At 52.5% G+C, this 22,948-nt stretch overlaps 1 protein-coding gene across 5 annotated transcripts in view; it reads right to left on the bottom strand.

The window, feature by feature from the left end:
• The window catches only part of LOC142917415 (neuronal cell adhesion molecule-like), a 30,042-nt gene extending 11,940 nt beyond the window's left edge, over positions 1 to 18,102 (bottom strand). Inside the window, exons 1-6 of one of the 5 annotated variants that reach the window (XM_076062075.1) lie at positions 17,927 to 18,102; positions 16,187 to 16,389; positions 15,510 to 15,615; positions 2,966 to 3,188; positions 2,687 to 2,809; positions 1,778 to 1,945 (exon numbers count right to left, since the gene is read on the bottom strand). In XM_076062075.1, coding sequence (XP_075918190.1) covers positions 1,778 to 1,943 — 166 coding nt within the window. In that variant the 5' untranslated portion in view covers positions 1,944 to 1,945; positions 2,687 to 2,809; positions 2,966 to 3,188; ... (1 more) ...; positions 16,187 to 16,389; positions 17,927 to 18,102. The other 4 variants (XM_076062074.1, XM_076062077.1, XM_076062076.1 and 1 more) reach the window with 4 other exon arrangements.
• Positions 18,103 to 22,948: the final 4,846 nt, after the last annotated feature.

Below are 22,948 nucleotides of genomic sequence, written 5' to 3'. Positions count from 1 at the left end.
GCCACTACTCTGCCGAGAGCTGGACAAATACCGCCTGGATCTCTGCGGTACTCAGGAGGTCCGGTGGACCGGCTCTGGCTCCTGCCACCATGAGGGGTAAACAGCCCTCTACTAGGGGCAGGAGACTGCCAAACAACAGGGAGTGGCTCTTCTTCTGAGCAAAAGAATGAAGGGGGCGTGGGAGCGTGGCGGTGAGGCGTGGGAAGCCGTAAGCCCCAGGCTACTTTGAGCTCGCCTTCCCATCAACCAGAGGCGAGGAGTGGTGGTCGAGGTTACTTGTGGCGACAGGCCCACTCTCATTGCCTAGAGCAGCGGTCCGCAACCTTTTTGGCACTAGGGACCGGTTTCGTGGTAGACGATTTACTCACGGACCGGGGGGGTGGGGGTTCATCATTGGGTCTTTCCCCCTTTTCATAGAAGCTCTCCGGTGACGTTTGTTTCTTAACTCCTTGTGGCTACTAGGGGGTTAGAGCTTGTGGGCTTACTCATTGTGGCTACTAGGGGTTAGAGCTTGTGGGCTTACTCATTGTGGCTACTAGGGGGTTAGAGCTTGTGGGCTTACTCATTGTGGCTACTAGGGGGTTAGAGCTTGTGGGCTTACTCAATGTGGCTACTAGGGGGTTAGAGCTTGTGGGCTTACTCCTTGTGGCTACTAGGGGGTTAGAGCTTGTGGGCTTACTCATTGTGGCTACTAGGGGGTTAGAGCTTGTGGGCTTACTCATTGTGGCTACTAGGGGGTTAGAGCTTGTGGGCTTACTCATTGTGGCTACTAGGGGGTTAGAGCTTGTGGGCTTACTCATTGTAGCTACTAGGGGGTTAGAGCTTGTGGGCTTACTCATTGTGGCTACTAGGGGTTAGAGCTTGTGGGGCTTACTCATTGGGGCTACTAGGGGTTAGAGCTTGTGGGCTTACTCATTGTGGCTAATAGGGGGTTAGAGCTTGTGGGCTTACTCATTGTGGCTACTAGGGGGTTAGAGCGTGTGGGCTTACTCCTTGCGGACTCACCGCTCACCTCCTGCTGCTGTGCGGCCCGGTTTCTAACAGGCCACGGACCGGTACCGGTACCAGTCCGGGGGTTGGAGACCCCTGGTCTAGAGCATCCCACGTCAGAGAATGAGGAGGCTTACCGCAGCCTTCCTTCGGTTATTGAGGTGATGGAATTGGCCTCAGTGGCCCGCGATCACACATCACTCTTTAACTCCATCACAAAAGTAACTTGCAGCACCACACCCATCACCATCATTAGGGGAAAGAAAAGTGATCCGATGTTCGACCCCCAGGAACAGGTTTGCAGAATTGCTGAGCATTTCTGTGAGGTCTTGGGGGAGGGGAAATCCTTCAGCCTGGAAAACATCATGAGGCAAAGTGGGGATGACCAGGCAGAGATGATCTCCCAAGTGAAATGCTGAGGGAGGGTGGCTATTGTGCTCAGACTGCCCTACATGACATCATAATCAGTCTGGACCACTGGAAGGGGTCCACAGGATTGGAAGGATGCCCCCGTATAGCCTGTAACAGACTGTTGGGGCAAGTGCTGTTAGCAAGTAGCACCTATGAAGGCCGGCATGGCACACGAGGGGGTTGGTGGCCAGCACCACGCCCAACCGACTTTGTCTCTCCAAGTGGTGATATTTACAAAGTCGCACCAGGTACACACACACGTGCACACACACGCACACACGTACACACGTACACACAGACGCACGCACGTACACACAGATGCACGCACGTACACACACATACCCTGCCGGCGATCGCCGCCACCGCCGCCGCTCACCGGGTTTGACGATCAGCTGAATCGGCCCCTTCTGCTGGATGGTTCCAGTGCGTGGATAGCGGGTGCAGCACACGTAGTAGTCCACGTCCCCGGGGAGCACGTTGGCAAAGTACAGGTCGCCATCCAGGCTCTGGGACACTCGAGCATCCAGCCGCACTCTCTGCATGGCTGCAGCGCCAGCAGCACGCCGGGGGTAAGGGGGGGGGGATGAAAGGGTTCGGAACGAGAATCTTGAGACTGCAGGAGGAGGAATCCGACGAGCCATGAAACTGAATTGTCACAGAAGTCCACCACTAAACCAGCATCAGCATCATCAGCAGCAGCATCATCATCAACATCATCAGCATCATCAGCAGCAACATCAGCATCAGCATCATCATCAGCAGCATCATCAGCATCATCAGCATCATCAGCAGCAGCATCATCAGCATCATCATCAGCATCATCAGCATCATCAGCAGCATCATCAGCAGCATCATCATCATCAGCATCATCATCAGCATCATCATCAGCATCATCATCATCAGCAGCATCATCCGCTGCGCAAGTCATGGCAGCAGAAGAGCCCCTGTACAACGTATAGCGACGCACTGCCTCCCCCGATTCACAAATCTGGAAGGATACATCACGGCAATGATGCACTCCACTTCTCGCTTGCCTGGCTCGACAACCTGAATGTGAAATTGTAGTCGTTGTCTCTGCATCTACACCAGCATCCGTGGGAAAGAGGAAGAAGCCCTGCATACCAGGCAAGGTAGTCAACATCTCCTAGCCATCACGATGGCGACGAGAGACACCTCAAACTCTCAAATACGCAGCAGCAGGCGTCGTCAGGGTCGGGATCAAACCCATGACCTCCCGCGTACCAGAAGAGGTAGTCAACATCTTCCTATCCACCGTGGTACTCACAGCCGTCCAACCAGAAGATGTCGGGAGGGGGAAAGCCGTGGGGAGGTTTGCAGCGCAGCACGGCCGGGGAGCCCTCCACGACGAATACGGGGCTCAGGTCCTCAAGGGGCCACGCCGGGGCACCTGCAGCACAAAAACAAAGACGCCGCCCTGCCCCCGCCCGTGTAGCCTTAACAGATCGTCGGGGCAAGCGCTGTCAGCGAGCGGCACCTTTGCAAGGCCGGCACCGCGGCGCACGCCGGGCCGGCTGGTTTACCGCGCGCTCGTCCCCCTACTCACGAGCCAGCCGCACGGCGATGTTGGCGGTGAGGGCCGTTCCATGCCGGTTCTCCGCCGAGCAGCGGTAGACCCCTCGTAGGCCTCCATAGCACCGTGTCGGCCGCCGGATGCGGCCAACACCGCCGCCGTGTCCACGGTGAAAGTGCCGTAGCCATTCCCGTGTTGCTTCACGTTGGGGTCCCAGCCTGGGTCAAAACGCCGGCCGTCTTTGCTCCACCGGAACCTGAAGCGCAAATGGGAGGGGAGGGAAGGGAGGGAGGGGAGGAGAGGGAGGGAGGGAGGGAGGGAGGGGAGGGAGGGGAGGGAGGAGAGGGAGGGAGGGAGGGAGGGAGAGGGAGGGAGGAGAGGGAGGGAGGGAGGAAGGGAGGAGAGGGAGGGGAGGGGAGGGAGGGAGGGAGGGGAGGGAGGGAGGGAGGGAGGGGGGAGGGAGGAGGGAGGGAGGGGGAGAGGGAGGGAGGGAGGGAGGGAGGGAGGGAGGGAGGGAGGGAGGGAGGGAGGGGGAGAGGGAGAGGACGTTTAAATACATCTTTATTTTATTCTTTCTCCCCTTTTTTCGGGATGTATTTCCACCACCAGTGTCTGCTTACCCCCACCTGTGTGATCACTTTGTTTATTTATTTGGACTTCCTTCGTCCTTCTTTCCTCGTTCCTTTATGTTGTTTTCACCGTTCAGGGCGCGGCTGTGCTCTCTGCAGTGTACAGGTGTCTTCGCTCTCCGCACAATCCTCCACTTTTACTTGATAGTCGATTTCATAATCACGCTTTTCTTTGTTGTCAATTCGATTTTGAGTTCCTTTGTTCCTCAAGCAATTTTTAGAATTTTGTGCGTTTTTCGTGTTTTCTGTTCGTTCCTTTGTCTCGCGTGCCTCCACGTGTTACACGCACCACGTGTTGGCACTGTACCCACGCCGGCCGGTGTGAGTGCAATGCCAACATCCCCTTTAGACCCCTCTTGTGTTGTACTGCGAGCGTGTTTACAGCATTTTTTTATTTTTATTGGTGTGCTTTTTTTCAACATCAAGTAATTTTACCCTCTCCATGGGAGCTTTGGGTGGACAGCAGCAATAGTAATTATGAGAAGGTGGTCATAACACAGGTTTGACCATCTTTATAAACAGTCACCTTCGTTTCTTGTTTTTTTTGTCAATCATTTTCTTGGCTTTAGACAATAAGAGAGGTTTGCTTTAGCAGTTTGTGTGCAAAATCTCACATGCGAAAGCTACCGTGCCTACGCAAGGCCGGCCTCTTGGGGCCTGTAAGGCGCCCGCAGCAGCAGCAGCAGCAGCAGCTGGAGCCTCCACGCGAAGGCTGGGATCCGCCGCCCCGGCTTCCACCGATGTCCCGCTCGAAGTTTACGCGGAAGTGCTGGGCGCCGTCGTGCCCGGGGGCTCGATAAAGTACGCCTCCAAGGTGAGCGGAAGGGTGGTTTTCTTCATGCAGTCCGAAAAGGTGGCAAACGCCACCATGGAGAAGGGGCTGACGGTTGACAATTGGCACCTCACCTTGGAGCCACTGTCGTCGCCATCGGTACGCGTGATCGCATCCAACGTCCCCCCCCCTACATTCCCGATAAAGACATCCAAGATAACCTGGCTAAGTTGGGTACGCTGACTTCCAACCTACAGCGTGTGCCTCTGGGCCTCAAAAATCCTGCCTTGAGGCATGTCTTGTCTTTTAGAAGGCAGGTCTACATGCTGGTGCCCAATGGGCAGCTTGAGGGAGGGCTCCTTTGTCGTCATGCATGGAGGAAGGGCCCATAGGCTGTTTTACTGCAGGGACGTGCTAAAATGCAACCTATGCAAAGTAGAGGGGCATATAAAAAAACACTGCACCAAAGACAGCAAATGCCCAATCCAACAGCGAGGCAACGGTGGAAAAGGGTGCTAAAGAAGCACACCCAACAAGTGACCCAGGAGAGGGTCCCTCACCACAGAGATCACCCGAGATGGCGGTAGACCCCGCTCCGACACCAGCTACTGCCATGGAGACCGAGGCTCAGCCAGCCACCCAGCCATCATTGACAGCCGGACCTCTGAAGAGGAAATTAATAGGAGGATTCGGCTTCGTCGTCCCCAGAGTCAAGCGGGGATGAGGTCAGTCCCTTTAAAGATCTCCCAGAGTTGGAGTCGGACATCGCACCAACGCCTGGGGGAGACGCGGAGAGCTGCCGGTGGCAAGGACGGCGGTCTTCACCGTCCCAGACGCCCCTAGAGGCGGGACACGCAACAGGGAAGAAGCCCCGTGCGGGAACCAAGCTCAAGCGCGGGACGCCTGAAGAAAATCTGCAGCCTGAAATAGAAGCGGGGGGGAAACGCAACCTGTGCAGCGACAGAGGAAACCAGTGAAGAGGGTCGCGCTTCAGACCGCGACGACGCGCCCTGTGAGGCGGCCGAGGGCTCCCAGGAAACGCGAACGGCCAAGAGCACGGAGGAGCCCAAACAGGACCCGACTGACCAAACTACGCGCGGTGACCGGGATGAGGACGATGGAGGGTCATCAGTGGAGGGGCAAGCGGCATCGCCCAATAAAGCATCGACGGAGGATACCACCTTGTGGCACCGCTTCTTTTCCCTCACTCCACCCGCATAGCTCTTAGCAAAACTTCAGAGACTGAAAGCTGCCTTCTTCTGGTCGCAGAGGAAGCACCGTGTGGCTGCCGGTGTCTTGGTCTTGCCACTGCGGGAGGGCGGGCACGGTCTGGTGTGTGTACGGAGCCAGCTCTCTACTTTTCGTCTACGTGCCGTACAGAGGTTTCTCTACTCGGCCCCATCACCCGTGTGGTGCTCCACAGCATCTTTTTTTTTCTGAATAACCTCGGGGGGCCTTCAGTGCAGCAAGCAGCTCTTCTTCGTGGACATTACGGGTATTCCACTCACGCAGATTCCCCACTTCTACAGGAGTATCCTAGATACATGGGGTTTCCTTGTCACCGTCCGACTGAACACACCCCAGTCGGCATCAGAATTTGCTCACGAGCCGCTGTTACGGAACCCCCACACGGCACTACCCTCTCTTGCGGGCCCTGCCATGGAGAAACGCGTGGTGGACGCACGTCTCATGAGGGTGGGCGATTTTGTGAAACCGGGCACTGGGGGGGGGGGGCAATGGCTTCTCCCTGCCGAGATAACTGCGATAACCAAGATGCGCTCGGTGAGACTCGCCGCAAAACTCGTGAATGAGGTATGAAGGTCCTTCTCAACAGCAGTGGGGAGCGCGCCTGCTGCGAGTGCTGGCGACGAGTCAGCTAGAGATGGCCCCGTGTCACCAACACTGAATGTGGTCCCAGCAAGGAAGCACTCTCAACTCTCTTGCTCACAGCAGCAGTGGGGAGCGCGCCTGCTGCGAGCGTTGGCGACGAGTCAGCCGGCGGTGGCCCAGTGCCACCAAAGCTGAATGTCATCCCAGCACGGGAGCACACTTGCCTCTCTTCCTCACGGCAGCACGGGGGGCACGCCACGGGGAATAGCCAGGAGGGGTGCTTCTCAGGTGTAGACCGGAAAAAGCTGTACGACCAAATGGTCGATTTCCACCATCAACAAATAATGTCACGTAAGGGCTACGCTTGGAGGGACACGATGCCCCTGCGGTGATCGCTTGAGGCCTCATTGGGAGCTGTTTTACTCAAATCCATCGTACAAGCGCCACGGTGATCTTAGCTGGAGCACTGCCCATGGGACTGTGACCACGAACACATTCCTGGCACTTTTCACAGACGCAAATCCTGAACGCGGATTCTGTGGTGAGCTCGAAACAGTGGCGCATCAATACGTACGCCGCAAAAGCCTAGACTCACTCTATAAGCTGTTACGCAATATTCTACTGAAATTCAATCTTCATTTCTCCCCCACAATTCTTATTTTTGGATATAGGGGGCACGAGGGTACCAAGGATATCGAGGGGTTGACGGACTTCATCATGAACAACGCCAAACTGGCCATCTATAGGGCCAGGAAATGCGCAATTGACGGGAGCGGCGTCCCCAGCCACTGCCGCATCTTCAAGGCCCTGGTTTCTGGCAGAATTTGGCTGGAATTTCGGTACGCTCAGTTGACGGGGGGCGTCACGTCTTTCTCGACGTGTTGGGCTACCGAGGGTGCTTTGTGTAATGTGACAAAAGCAGGGTATCTGGTGGTGATGGGTTTTTAAGGTTGAATTTTTTTTTATGGTGTTTACGAACAGTAGCACACAATGGGATTTATGTTACATGGGAAAACCGTGTTATATCTTTAATTTTTTTTTTTAAAAGGGGGCACGTAAGCAAAAAAAGACGAAAAAAAGACGACATGATGAACGAAGCAAAGTGCCGAAAGACCGAGCATCTTTCTGTTTCTTCTGATCGTTAAATAAAAAAAGGGAGGGAGGAGAGGGAGGGAGTGAGTGAGGGAGGAGAGGGATTGAGGGAGAGGGAGGGAGGGAGGGAGTGAGGGAGTGAGAGAGGGACGGAGGGAGTGAGGGAGGGAGAGAGGGAGGGAGGGAGTGAGGGAGGGAGTTAGAGAGGGAGTGAGGGAGGGAGGGGGGGAGGGAGTGAGAGAGGGAGGGAGGGAGAGAGAGAGGACGCGCTTCGTTTGAGCTCCCCGTGGTAACTTTATAAATCTAACATACCCTCTTCTAATTAATTTATTTTCTTCAAGTTTTTACTCATCAGGAGTAAGTATTCTGCCTTTTGCACACACAAGTAGTACTTTTTGTGTTGCTCATTTTTCTTTACTTTTTTTAAGCTTAACAGTTCAGGGTGAGGCCATAGCCTTTTGAAACACGTTGGTGTTTCTTAGGCGATGGGCTCAATCCCATAGTTAATTAAAGCATCGTTTTCATACTTTACAGGTATTTTTATACTCTACTTATTGTTCCTTTATTCTTCTGCTTATGTTTTTAATCTCGGTTTACGAATCTCAAACTATTTGAGATTTGTTATAACTTACATTTTGTGTGAGCCACGTGGAGGCATCCACACTGTAGCGCAGAAATTTAAGGACACACAAGCAATTGTTTACTTTGAGGCTAAATCAATCTATTAGTTAATGATTCCTTAACACACTGCGTTTTTTTGGTTTGCCTCCACGAGTGTGCAAGGACTCTAAGTTATATTTATTTAACGATGAGTGAATGCATTTAATAAACACATTTTTCTAAAAAGTAGATTTGTTTGCAAAATACATTCATTTATTTAACACGCAAATTTATTATTAGATATCACTATCAAATTATTTTTTCATTTACTGCTTCATAATTTATTCAATAAAAATAGTTTATTGGATAAATAAATATATCTCTTTCCTTTCTTTTTTCCTTTCATTATTTTCTTAAACGAGGATTCTTTATTCATCCTCAGTTTACATTCTCTCAAGGGGAGCTCTGTACAGAAGCGCAGCACCACAGTCAGGTAGAAATTGAAGGCAGCAGGAACAAAATGGCCACCTACGCAAAGGTCGCAGCTACCAATCTGCCTGGAGTCACGAGGCCCCCCACTAGGGCCTCTGCTCCAAGGCCAACCCCCCCAATTGGTGACCACGCCTCGAGCTCCGTCACGATCGAGGCGTACGTCGAGGCCCTGGCCGCCATTGTCCCGCCGGCCACCATCACCCACGCCTCGAAGGTCAGCGGGAAAGCCGTCTTCTTCCTGACGACGAAGAAGGTGGCCGATACAGCCGTCGAGAAGGGGATGGCCGTGGGGGGACTCCACGTCCAGCTGGAACCCATTGCTTCGGTGGCGGCGCGAATAGTCGTTTCGAACGTGCCGACCTACATCCCTGACAAGGCCGTGTTGGAGCACGTGTCCAAGCTGGGCACCATCGTGGTGCCAGTACGTGCCCTGGCACTGGGGTGCAGAAACCCTGCTCTCAATCACATTTTATCTTTCAAGAGGCAGGTGCGCGTCCTGCTGACTCCCGGACAGCAGGAAGAGGGCTCGTTTGTCATTGTCAACGCAGGCATTGCCCATAGACTGTTTTATGCCAAAGATTCCATCAGATGCAATCTCTGCAAAGAAGAGGGGCACTTCCGAAGGGATTGCCCTAAACCGACGACGGCGAGGGTCGGAGAAAAGAGCGGGGAGGAGGGAGGCAGAGTAATAGGGGCAAAGCAGCAAGAGCCCCTATTGCAACAAGCCCCCCAACAGCCCACACCAGACCCGCCAGCCACGCAGCCTCCTACACCTCAAGTCGTGGCCTCAACTTCGCCGCCTCAAGCAACAAATTGCAAGAGGAAGAATACAGAAGGACCCGGATCTCAAGTGTCAAATTCAGAGGAGGAACCCCTCCCAGACCTCGAACAGGAAGAAGTGGTGAAACCCCCCACACCAGGGAAGGAAGCAGAACAGCTGCCAGACGCCGAAGACGCGGTTTTTGCCTTCCCGGACGCCACGCCGAGTGATGCGCGAGCGGCGAGGAAGAAACCCGCCAAGAGGAAGAAGCAGCGTGCGTCTGGGGAAGGGTTTCTACAGCAGGAGACCGTCGACGATGAAGGCAACATCACCACGGAAATCGACCCACCTACTGTTGTCATAGAGACTCACTCCCCACCAGCTATACAGGAAGCCCTTGACCAAGAGGAAGAAGTTGGCGGAGAGACACTCACCAAGGGCAAGGACGAAATAGATGGGAATGAGGAGGAAGGTCCCCGTACCACTGCTGATCCAAAACCAGCGGAAGAGACACCGGGCCATCCACGCGAAGAGCCTGAGCAGGAGCCATCCCAGGCCATCCCTGACACCGGGGGAGAGGACGCCGCTGGGCCATGCGCCAGCTCAGCCGCTGCAGCTCTTCCAGCGGAGCCGGACGCCGAGGAAATCGATTCAGATCGGGACGACTGCTTCAGCATGGGGAGCGAGAGCAGCCAGGGGTCTACACTCCTTGACCCTCAGACTCCCCTGATCTACTCGGAAGATCTCTGGAAATTCCTCGACGAGACCAACATGAGGAAGGACAGAGCAGACATTGCCTTGGCTCGATGGAAGGACAGCAAGGCAATAAAGGCCTCTGTGACTCAAGCAGAGAGACTCCTTGCCAAGCAGAGACTCGAGTCCCGGGGCAAGGAGAGGGCAAAGCTGACATTTTTCCGCAAACAAATTACAAGGTGGGAGGCCACGGGGGAAAGGAACAAGCAATGCCTATGTACATCGGCTCCCTGAACGTGAACGGGTCAGGGAGGCAGTGCGGAGGTTTCCCGCAATGTCTCTTGCGAGGAAACACGCTGCCTCTGTCTTCTTCATTCAGGAGATGCATCTCACGGTCGAGGACGAGGATGACTGTAGGAAGGAGTGGGGAGGGGACTCCTTCTACAGCCACCTTGACAACACCTCCTGTGGAGTCGCGACCCTGTTTGCTAAAGGGTTTCATCCCGAGCTTATCACCCACACCGAAGTGGTGAAGGGAAAGCTGCTAGCGGTAACGGTCAGGGTGGGCGATGTCACCACCCACCTACTGAACGTGTACGCGCCGGTGACCAACAAGGAGAAGATCCCGTTTCTGCACCTCCTGAGGAGGCACCTGGCCGGGATTCCGGACGACGAGTGCGTGATTGTGGGTCACCACCCACCTACTGAACGTGTACGCGCCGGTGACCAACAAGGAGAAGATCCCGTTTCTGCACCTCCTGAGGAGGCACCTGGCCGGGATTCCTGACGACGAGTGCGTGATTGTGGGTGGCGACCACAACTGCACACTTGGCGCCCTGGATCGTTCGGGGGGGCAGCCGGGGGGAGTAGGGCCTAAGAGGGAAATGCAGGGACTCCTGGAGGACGCCGCCTTGGTGGATGTGTGGGACATACATCACCCGGGCCAACGCCAGTTCACGTACACGAGGACGAGGCGCGATGGCTCAGTGACGCAGTCCAGGCTCGACAGATTTTACATCTCTAAGAACTTTGTGACGTGCGCCATAACGTCTGGCATCAGGGCGGCACCCTTCACGGACCACAACCTCATCGTGCTCCGTGTCAGGCTGGAGAGGGCCCGTGAGGGCGCGTCCCGCTGGCATTTTAACAACTCACTGCTGGAGGATGGCACCTTCTTAGAAATGTTCGAGGACTTCTGGGAAGAGTGGCGAAAAACCAAAAGGCAGTTCGACTCTCTGGCCCAGTGGTGGGATATGGGCAAAGTGCACATCAGGCTGTTGTGCCAACAATACACCTGGGGGAGCACCAGACTGAAGAACGTGGATATCACTGACATGGAAGCCCGAGTCCTCAATTTGGAGGGTCGCCTCGCCGAGGACAGCGACCCTGCTCTTCTCCAAGAATACGAGAATAGGGAGCGTCTCAAAGGGCTACAGGAGGAGCAGACGAGGGGAGCGTTTGTGCGATCCCGGGTGAAGCTCATCACGGACCTCGACACGGGATCCCCGCTTTTCTACTCCCTCGGGAGGCAGAATGGGCGATGCAAATCCATGGAGTGCCTCTTTGATGGTGACGGTGTCCTGGTGCACGAACTCCAGCAGAAGTCGACCATCATCAGAGACTTCTACGGCAACCTGTTCTCCCCTGAAGAAACATCGGAATCGGCCCAGGCGGAGGCATGGAGTGGTCTACCCACCCTGGGGGAAGACGGGAGAGAGCTGCTAGAGCAAAAGCTCACCAGGACTGACCTTGACGCAGCCGTAAGAGGACTGGCCCCGAATAAATCCCCAGGGTTAGACGGCCTAACAGGGGAGTTTTACGCCGCTTTTTGGTCATCCCTGCGGGAGGACTACAGAGAGGTGCTGGTGGAAGCCTCAGTCACCGGGGTGATGCCTCAGTCTTGGAGGAGGGCGGTGCTCACTCTGCTTCCCAAAAACGGAGATGTGAGGCACCTACAAAACTGGCGTCCGGTGTCCCTCCTGAACACAGACTACAAAATATTGACGAAGGCTCTCTCCCTGCGACTGAAAGGGGTGATTGCACAAGTCGTAAACGGGGACCAGTCCTACACCATCCCCGGACGAACCATCCACGACGGCATCTTCCTGGTCAGGGACCTCATCGCGGTGTCCCAGAGGTTGGGCATCCCAATCGCGTTTCTGGCTCTTGACCAGGAAAAGGCTTTTGACAGAATGGACCACAAGTACCTGCTGGGAACCCTCAAGACCTTGGGTTTTGGGGATGCCTTTGTCCAAACGATCCGCCTACTTTACACCAAGGCGGAGTGCATGATCAAGATCAACGGCGCCCTCACTGCCCCGGTCAAATTCGAGCGAGGAGTGAGACAGGGATGCCCATTGTCGGGCCAACTTTATGCCCTGGCATTAGAGCCTTTCCTGAGTCTCATAAGGCGGAGACTCAGCGGCCTGGTGCTGAGGGAACCAAGCGTCAAGTTGGTCCTGACGGCATACGCCGACGACGTCCTCCTCATCCTGCGCTCCCTGGCTGATGTCGCCCTGCTGCATGAGTGCCAGGAGGTATTTTCGAAAGCCTCCTCATCAAAAATGAACTGGCCAAATTGCAGCGGCCTGCTGGTTGGAGCGTGGGACATGACCGAGTGTCCCGAGAAGGCAAAAGCCATCAATTGGAGCACAACATCGCTGCACCACCTGGGAATGTTCCTCGGACCAGAGGAGGAACCACCGCAGAGGAACTGGGTCGAGCTGGAGGAGAAGGTGAAGGAGCGGCTGGGCACCTGGGGTCGCCTGTACAAGTTCCTCACCTTCAGGACAAAGACGTTGGTGGTGAACCAGCTGGTGACGTCCATGCTGTGGCACCGACTTTTCTCCCTGCACCCCCCCCATGAGCCTCGTCAACGCACTTCAGAAGCGAGTCCTCGACTTCTTCTGGTGGGGTGGAGGACACCGGGTCGCGGCTGGGGGGTCTGCAGTGCTCCAAGCAACTATTCTACATGGACCTGCAGGGCCTCCCACTGGGACAGCTGCCACCCTTCTACAGAAGCGTCCTGCAGACATGGAGCTCCCTCGCCGTCAGGAGGCTGAACCAACCGCGATCGGCCGAAGATCTGGTCTTCGAACCGATCCTCAGGAACCCACAGACAAAGCTGCCATCCACCATCACCACCCCTGGCACGGAGAGGCGCCTCGCCAACGTGCGGCTCACCAGGATGGGGGATCTGGTGGAGCCTGAAACACGGGGCCGGTGGCTCGGACCAGCAGACATGGCCGCAAAGACAGGGCTGCAGTCGCTCCGGGTGGCTGCCCGGATCCTGGCCGAAGACAAGGGGGCCTTCTCAGCGGCAGTGGGGAGAACGCCCCCCATCGGCGTTGGGGATGACGAGGCCCCTCTCGATCCCCCTCCACCGGAGCTCTCAGTCGTGCCACTGCATCGCCAATACCGACAAACCAAGGCGGATCACAACCTGTGCCGGCTAGAAGACCTACTGGAGGTGGCCTTCGCAAATGTAAAGAGGAAGGTGCTCTACTCCTACATGGTCCGGTTCCACCAACAGGACACCCTAAGGAGCCACAAGGACCATGCCTGGAGGAAAGCCCTGCCCTGCGTCTCTCCGGAGAGGCCTCGCTGGAGGCAACTCTACTGCAGGCCGACGTACAACCGCATCGACGACCTCAGCTGCAGCATCGCCCATGGCACCGTCACCACCAACGTCTCCCTGGCACGCTTCACCGACACGTCCCCGGAGTGTCGGTTCTGCGGTAAAGTGGAGACGGTGGCATACCAATACGTGGAGTGCAAGAGCCTGGACTCGCTGTTCAAGGTCCTGAGAAACATCCTTCTAAGGTTCAGCCTCCACTTCTCCCCGACGGTCCTCATCTTTGGATACCCGAAGGGCGACGGACCCCAACATCTTCAGGGGCTGGTCAACGTGCTCTTCGGCTACGCCAAGCTCGCCATATACAGGGCGAGGAAGGTGGCCCTGGAGGGGCAACGTCCAGCCAGCAGCCTGGGCATCTTCCGCGCTCTGGTCGGAGCCAGGGTGTGGCTGGAGTTCCGCCATGCGCGGCTGACCCACGCCGTGCCGGCCTTCAAGGAGCAGTGGGCACTGGAGGAGGCCGTGTGCTCGGTGGCAGATGACGGAGAGCTCTGCATGCAGATCTAAGCTGCCCGTCGGAGGCCGTTTGACTGTGGGAAGGGCTGCGTGCAGGTGCAGCACTTGTCGTAGTTATAAAGAAAAAAAAGAGAGAGCGAGAGAAAGCCAAATGGAGTAGGAAGAGAGCAGGCAGAGAGAGAGAGAGAAGGGGCGGAGAGGGGGTTAGAGAGAGAGGAGAGGCAGAGAGGGGGGTAGAGAGAGGGGGGGGGGGCAGAGAGGGGGGTAGAGAGAGAGGGAAGGGGAAAGGAGAGCAGAAAACAAGAAAAAATTTTGTTGGGTCTTTCATTTAAAAGGGAGGGGGGGGGTTTACATAAAGCAAAGCATAAAAAAAACGAAATGATGAACGGAGAAAAGTGCCGACTACACCGAGCATCTTCTTGTTTCCTTTGATCGTAAAAAAAAGAGAGAGGGAGTGAGGGAGGGAGTGAGGGAGTGAGGGAGGGAAGGAGGCAGGGAGGGAGTGAGGGAGGGAGGGAGAGAGAGAGGGAGGGAGGGAGAGGGAGGGAGGGAGGGAGGGGAGTTTAATTTTAATTTAATTTTTATTTTAAACGGCCAACCTTGTAAATTGTCTTTCGCCAGTTTCTTACACCGCTGTGCTGTGCAGTTGAGAGGGAAGGAGGAATTCAGTACCAAATTGTCGGTGGGGAAAGCGGTTAGTTGGTTGTTGTTTTAGGACACCGGCCTTTGTTCAAGCCTTGTTGTAACAACGTTTGCAGCGAGGGCAGCAAGTGCAGAAATGTAAAAGTTTGGTTGGCAAAAATTTCACCTTTACCCTGTGAAAAATGTTAAACTTAGATTTTTTATTTTATTTCTAACCCGTAGCCTGAAAGCCTGCGTAAATAGATTAAAAAAAACGTACGTGAAGTAACGTTCGGTTAAAACAACTGGTTTTGATGATGATGGTGATGTAGAAGGCTTTTTTTCAACTTGTGTACGCTTCAATGTGTTTAACAAAACTGTTTTTGAAGATGCTCATAATTAAAAGAAATGGCAGAGGTGTTGCATATGTTTCACTGATGCTGTGATGCCACACAAAAAAGAGAGAGGGAGGAGGGGGAGGGAGTGAGGGAGTGGGGGAGGGAGTGATGTTGAGCGCGTGACCTGTTGTTTGTCTTTGTCTGGTGATTCACGCACGACCCAACATTGAAATCGCCCCAGCGCATTGTTTGCGGCCGAGGTAATAAAGTTTGCTTAACAAGTCAAACAGGGAGGGCTAACGTTGCGGCATGCTCAGTTCGGGCACGCTCAGTTCGGGTCGGAGCGGGAGCGAACGTTTGATCACGTTTGTTAGTTTTCCCATTGCGTGCGTCAACGTGCTCTGTGAAATAACAGCGACAACAGCGGTGTTGTCCCACCAACTGCCACCGATACAAATAATAATAATGTACTGTTATTTTGCCGTGGATGGTTTTGTATGCCGATTCGCTGACAGTTTCATCGTCATAATGGGAATGTGCGAGTTGAATTGTGTTTGATGGTCAACGCAGCTTGTCAATGTTGAAGCGTAAATAAAACGTGAAAAAAAGAGGGAGGGAGGGAGGTAGGGAGGGAGGGAGGGAGTGAGGGAGGGAGCGTACTTGGGCATTGGGTTGCCTTGGGCCTCACACTCCATCACAATGTTGTCCTGCGGTTCCACGATGTAATTCAATGGCGAATGCCGCCTGATGGACGGAGGGTGAGTAACTGCAAGAGATCGACGGGTTAATAGAAGCATAGCTTGCAGCAAACAGACGCGGAGGAGACCCGGTGCACAAATGAAAAAATGTGAAACTCTCCGGTAGAAGTTTGCCCCGATCGAGAAGCACGGAGGAGATGTCACGGCCATCGCAGTTGTCGCTCTGCATCCGCATCGGCTGCGCGGAAGAAGAAGATTTTGCACGGCACCCCTCAACGCCAGCAGCATCCAGCGACGCTGGACGTTGAGCGGCACACGAGGACCCAAAATCCCGTAAGACGCAGTTGGCTTCGTACATTTATGGGCACCAGTTTTTCCCTCCGCGCGAAGAGTCGGCGTCAGGCGTTCAGAGTGTTCGGGCCGCCGCTATGAACGTCGTGCCGCTTCGTTGCGGCTATCATTTGCGACCGCCGGGGTCGCTTCTGAAAGAAAGGAGCCACGTAGCTCGGTGGGCATTACCCGGTGAAGTCTAACGAGTCGAGTTTAGCCGATGGTCTTTAGTGGACGATTGGTGGGTGTAAAGTTGAGAGAGGGGGGCATCGTCTCAAATGGGGTGGCGGGGCAGAGTTTGCTACTCACGGTCAAGGGGCAGGGCGAGTGGGTGGTGACGGTCGCCCAGCACAGCCAATAGCAGCGCCACAAAGCGTGCGGTGTTGAAGGCGTCCATCGGGGGAGCAGATGGTCGGACCGGGGGCTTCCTTCACTTGGCTAGGAGGAGGGGGTAGAAGGGAGGGAGCAGTAGGGGGAGGGAGGTAGCAGGAGGGGTGAAGGGAGGGAGGGAGCTGGAGGAGGTGGAGCAGGAGGAATGATATTTATTAAGACCGCAGGAGTAGGAATCCAAAGAGCTATGAAGCTATTTTTCATATATGTCCAGCTGGGGCACTGGGTCAGAACATCACAACAACAAACACGATGTGAGGGGCAGAGTACAGGAAGAGTAAACAAACCACTTTACAAATATATACTAATAAAACTAACCCATGCATGATCTTGCCACGCGAAGCCCAGAGATCTGGCCACAACTGGTGGCTGATATCAAGTGGACATTTATAGCAGTATAGACAAATACTGTAAACGCGTGGTGTTTCTGAATGTGGACGGAAACACAGGAGGACCCGGAGTAAATTCCACGTGACCACGGGGAGTGAGACACGTAAACTCCAAATATACAGCAGGTAGTGGCAGTCGGTATCAAACCCACGACCAACAGTACACCAGGTGACAACCATGTCAGGTTAAAGATCTCCTTTGCAAGGGACACTTGGATGCACGCTCCTACTTGATTGACACGTGCTCCTAATTGATGGACACGTGCTCCTAATTGATGGACACGTGCTCCTAATTGATGGACACGTGCTCCTGCGTTCATCATGTTTACCTGCTCATTTCACTGAGGCTGCATTTCGCCACTGCAGAATACTAAAGTTGAGGAAACACAGTCTTATTTTGGCACCAATGCTCGTGCCGATTTTTTTAAACCAGATAAATAAAAATCAACATTGATACCCCAGGAAACAGGGCAACGCTGTAACAGCCACAGCTCAGGTTTCTCCCATCACTTAAACAGCTCCCCCCCCCCCCCCCCCGGAGTGAGAACACCCTCCAGGATAGAAACCAACACGGCTGCACGTCTGTGCAAGTGCTGTGTGAAACAATTGTTGATGGAAACAAATATAAAGTTGATATGAAAGGGCTCCTGGCAAAGCGTCACCGCAAGGTCGACGTACTGATAATTACGTGCATTTTTGTCGTCCTTGTAAACACGGACTGTGAATAAAACGAGATACAGTACTGGCAGAGTTTATGGATGTGTTACTTGTTCAAGCAGGTTACTCGGTCTAAGAAAAAAAGGCACAGCAAAAATAACTGTGCTTTTTTTACGCCTGATGAAGGAAGCTTGTGTTGCCTCCGAAACGTCGTGATTTAATTTAGTCGTTTTCATTTATTTTTATTTTATTTTTTACCTACGTGACTTTATAGGCGGCAGTTTGTAAGCTCCTAAATAGGAAAAAGTGAGTTTGAACACGTGCTCAAGTGAAGTATTTGAGCAATGCACACGCATTTTTGCGTGTGCATTCATTGCAAACAATGCAAGTTTAAAAAATGCAGCTACGATTCGTTACAAAAGCCTATAAGCAGCCTTAATACATATTTAGAAGCTTGCTCCCTGCTACATACCTAGACCATCTGACAGGTCTCCAATAGGGTTCATCGAGTGACAGCGGCTCCGTAGCCGGCCAGGGTGCCACCTCGGCCGGCTGGGCAATCTAGCCGAGAGCGGCATCACTCCCCGGGACTAGGCCTCGACGCGGCACTCACCAGCGCAACGCGGCCCTCACCAGCGCAACGCTGCGTAGATGTCTGGGGGGGGTCTTGAGCTCTTTTCTGTGTCCTCGTGTGGTGGTGGTGGAGGAAATCCGACGTTTCGTGCCTCTAACACGGGCAGGCGACTGCGCGCAGCTGCGATCACGTGAGGCCTTAGCAGGGCGCTTTTAGAAAACGTAGCGCGGATAGGAGAACACGTGAGGGCGAGCATGATTCACAATCCGTAGAACTGATAAGCACCGCCCATTGACAACACTGCCCCATAGAGTCACGTAGGTAGAAAAATAACAGATGACGACGTTTCGATCGTAACACAAGCAACCGTCATCAGGTGGGACAACCACAGCAAGAAGAAAAAACTGTTTAAGTAGGCGAGGATTCACGTGAACCTATAATCTATGTATATAAAAGGCAAAGTTGTGAATGTGTGTCTGTTCGAAATGTTTAGAATACTTCCCGACATGCAACAAACTTGAAATTTGGCACGTGGGTAGCTTCCAGACTGTACACAATGCAAAAAGTATAAAAATAGACTTTTGTGTTTTGAGGTGGGAGCGCAACAATGGATATATTTTGCACGGCAAGTGAGCGGTGACGTCACCCGCTCCCCCCCCCCCTCCGCGTAGGCCCTGTATTAATCCAAGACAATAATCCAAGTCTCGGGCGAAGCCGTGTAGTAGTAAAGCTCGTGTCTTATATATAGAGATATGCATATTTTGGGGGCTTCTCCGTTTTGTGGGTTGTTTACCGCATGCTGTATAGGAACTGCATCCAGTTCCTGAAGATGCCAGCGCGTGGAGCGAAACGTCGGTCACCGCGCCCCACAACACGTGGCACAACCGGAAAATATAATTGAGAGCTCTACAGCAGAACCCTTAAAGCAAAAACAAAACCTACGCAGGAGTATCATTTTAAATTTTTTGACATTTATATTGCAATTGTAATATCGACGTTATGTCTTGAGACTAACACATTTCCATTTGGAGCTCAAAGATGCGTTGGTTTTTAGTCGCGATATCAATCTCGATTCTGTTATATTGTATAGCGAGCAATGAATCATCACCCCGTTTCAGACAAGGACCGTGAGAGATGACGTCAGAACTACTGCTGAAATCACTGGAATTGGCCTCTTAATCCATCCGCACTGGACTGTATCCACACGAGGACTTCATTTCATCTGGGTGTGTCCGGATCGGCGGCAGAGACATTGTTCCTGCACCCAGCACACCACATCCAGTATACCTCTCTATTTAGCTCCGTCTCTTGTCGTTGTGCACCCACTCCAGTCTACCAGCAGCTTGGAAAGTATTTTGGTGAGAGATGAAGCCCCGGGCACACTAGTTACGTGCCCTGCTGTGTCCGCCACATGTCAATAAAACGTGCACATATACGTTAGTTTCAGAGCAGGAATAAGGCACAATTGGTGAAACAAACATACATTAAATCTTGACTTAAAGCTTTCGTGACTGCAGGAATTCACATTCTTTGGGTCTTTCAGTAAAGTCACGTCGATAGCTTCAAAGAAAATGACAAAAAAGTCTACGTGACTTTACCGAAAGACCCAAGAATACAAACGTACATGATTATGATGACGTATTATTGTGTGTGTGTTTGAGTCATTGGTGACCAGGCAGAGACCATTCACTCACAACCCTTGCGCGAGCAAAATTTGATCACGGGCAGCTTGCTCAGATTCAAAAGCAGAAACTGAGCAGTGCAGCCTCAGAGCATTGCCCCTGAGCCCCCCCCCCCCCCCCCCGGTTCGTCAAAGCGCTGTCGGCAAGCGGGTAGCGTGCACAACATCTATCGTGCCACGTGGCTCTTCACAGTCAAACCGCAGCTGCGACACAGCAGGCATCTCGGCCCACGGAGAGAAGGGATACAAAATAAAAGGGCATCGAAACCCCCGCCTAGGAATTCTCGTGTGTGGGTGTGTGCAGTGGAGAGGGGGCAGTGTGGGGTTGCAGCTGACCCCGACGCAAACAGCTGGAGCTGAACTTTGAGCAGTGGCGTAGCTATCGAATTTGACAGGCGATGCAACTGCTCCGTGCGTGGACGTTGGAACGTCTTTCGCATCGCGCGTAGCCAACCGTGCCGGTCAGAACCGCATGGGGCTCTGGGGCAACATTGACCGGAGACATCCGGTTTGTTGTTGCTGTTTGTTTGTTGTTATTGTTGTCAGCCAGTACATTCCCATTGCTGGGCAAAGGCCTCCCTCATCCACAACAGAGGTTTCTGTTTGTTTGGTTAGATCGCGGAAATAGATAAATTTTGCGTCGTAAAAACCCGCCACCACCCGACACAGCCAACGAGTAAGGGTTGTCACGTAAACAGAACGTGCCAATTCGTCACTAGCACAGCACGAGTGTGTAGTGTATAGTGTAGTGTATAGTGTAGTGTACTAGTACAGCACTAGTGTGTAGTGTATAGTGGTGTATAGTGTAGTGTACTAGTACAGCACTAGTGTGTAGTGTAGTATATAGTGTAGTGTACTAGTACAGCACGAGTGTGTAGTGTATAGTGTAGTGTATAGTGTAGTGTACTAGTACAGCACTAGTGTGTAGTGTAGCGTATAGTGTAGTGTACTAGTACAGCACGAGTGTGTAGTGTATAGTGTAGTGTACTAGTACAGCACTAGTGTGTAGTGTAGCGTATAGTGTAGTGTACTAGTACAGCACGAGTGTGTAGTGTATAGTGTAGTGTACTAGTACAGCACTAGTGTGTAGTGTATAGTGGTGTATAGTGTAGTGTACTAGTACAGCACTAGTGTGTAGTGTAGTATATAGTGTAGTGTACTAGTACAGCACTAGTGTGTAGTGTATAGTGGTGTATAGAGTAGTGTACTAGTACAGCACTAGTGTGTAGTGTATAGTGGTGTATAGTGTAGTGTACTAGTACAGCACTAGTGTGTAGTGTAGTATATAGTGTAGTGTACTAGTACAGCACTAGTGTGTAGTGTATAGTGGTGTATAGTGTAGTGTACTAGTACAGCACTAGTGTGTAGTGTATAGTGGTGTATAGTGTAGTGTACTAGTACAGCACTAGTGTGTAGTGTAGTATATAGTGTAGTGTACTAGTACAGCACTAGTGTGTAGTGTATAGTGTAGTGTATAGTGTAGTGTACTAGTACAGCACTAGTGTGTAGTGTAGTGTATAGTGTAGTGTACTAGTACAGCACGAGTGTGTAGTGTATAGTGTAGTGTATAGTGTAGTGTACTAGTACAGCACTAGTGTGTAGTGTATAGTGGTGTATAGTGTAGTGTACTAGTACAGCACTAGTGTGTAGTGTATAGTGGTGTATAGTGTAGTGTACTAGCACAGCACTAGTGTGTAGTGTATAGTGGTGTATAGTGTAGTGTACTAGTACAGCACTAGTGTGTAGTGTAGTATATAGTGTAGTGTACTAGTACAGCACGAGTGTGTAGTGTATAGTGTAGTGTATAGTGTAGTGTACTAGTACAGCACTAGTGTGTAGTGTAGTGTATAGTGTAGTGTACTAGTACAGCACGAGTGTGTAGTGTATAGTGTAGTGTATAGTGTAGTGTACTAGTACAGCACTAGTGTGTAGTGTATAGTGGTGTATAGTGTAGTGTACTAGTACAGCACTAGTGTGTAGTGTAGTATATAGTGTAGTGTACTAGTACAGCACGAGTGTGTAGTGTATAGTGGTGTATAGTGTAGTGTACTAGTACAGCACTAGTGTGTAGTGTAGTGTATAGTGTAGTGTACTAGTACAGCACTATTGTGTAGTGTATAGTGTAGTGTATAGTGTAGTGTACTAGTACAGCACTAGTGTGTAGTGTATAGTGGTGTATAGTGTAGTGTACTAGTACAGCACTAGTGTGTAGTGTATAGTGGTGTATAGTGTAGTGTACTAGTACAGCACTAGTGTGTAGTGTTGTGTATAGTAGTGTATAGTCATTCATGGATTTGGCTGAACGTCGCAGTGTAGAAGCGCAGAGCTTGGACATTTATTTCACCGGATATGGCTCCCTTCTAGCTTGCCTCTCGCTTTTCACGCAAGTGGCCTCGGTGCGAAAACCGTGCACGTTACAAATTCAGCAGCATTTCGAGGCGCGATTGCACGAATTTCGACGCTGTTTTTCAAGACACGTTTAAAGCATAGAGCGCGGCCACCTGCACGCGGTCACCCCGGTGACTCGCCGAGTTCGGGCGCGGGCGCAGTGCCCCCCGCGACGCCACGGAGGGGGGCCGAGCGGAGCGCGCGGAGTGTTCATCACGCCAGCAGCAGCACCGACGATTCGCGCTGTCGTGGCTTCTAACGGCGGCGAGAGCCGAGAACCTCGTCCGGGGCGGGGGGGGGGGGGCGCTCGCCGGCAGTGAATCCACACGGCGACGGTGCCCGCCCTCGACTCGTCAGGGAGGGGGCGAACACGTGGTCGAGAGGGCCTGACCCTTCGCAGCAGTATAACGAGAACATGATGGGAGACTATATTTTGGGGGCTGATTCGTGAAAGTGATTGACAGTAAAATCATAAATCTTGAAAAACTACTTGCTTATAAATCTTTTGTAGCAATTTTTGTTATTACTTTAGTATAAATACATGTTAATTTTTATTCGCCCATTTTCTCATTGAAAATAGGTACATTTCAAAATATCACTGTCTTGGTCGCAAAAGCAAAGTCTGTGGGGAATAATAATAGCGGCCACTTTCTGTACTTTTGAGGCAGAGGTTCGCACATTGAGCGTTAAAATATTCCTCCATTTGCACATCGATACAAGTGCATGTATGCCCACACAGTTGTGTTAGTTGTTGTTGTTGTAAAATATGGGCCGTGTAAGCCGCTTTGACGAAACGAAAAAAGAAAGGACTTGGTGTCTGATGATTCAAGCCCTGCTAATATCACAGTCGATGACACGAGGCTATCGATTTAATTATTAACTGGCAAAAAAATGACAGTTCACTACACCCGCACAACAGCGTCAAACGAATACCGGCGAAACGAGAATCGCGAGCTGAACAAACCTTTAAACGAGACACGATGACGAAAAAC

The sequence above is a fragment of the Petromyzon marinus genome, unplaced genomic scaffold (assembly GCF_048934315.1).
Source record: "Petromyzon marinus isolate PM22_M1 ecotype Great Lakes invasive population unplaced genomic scaffold, UKy_Petmar_22M1.pri1.0 PM_G_Scaffold_49, whole genome shotgun sequence".
Classification (NCBI taxonomy): Eukaryota; Metazoa; Chordata; class Hyperoartia; order Petromyzontiformes; family Petromyzontidae; genus Petromyzon; species Petromyzon marinus.
The sequence above is the reverse complement of the archived record's forward strand: the minus strand, read 5'-3'. Positions and strand labels throughout refer to the sequence as shown.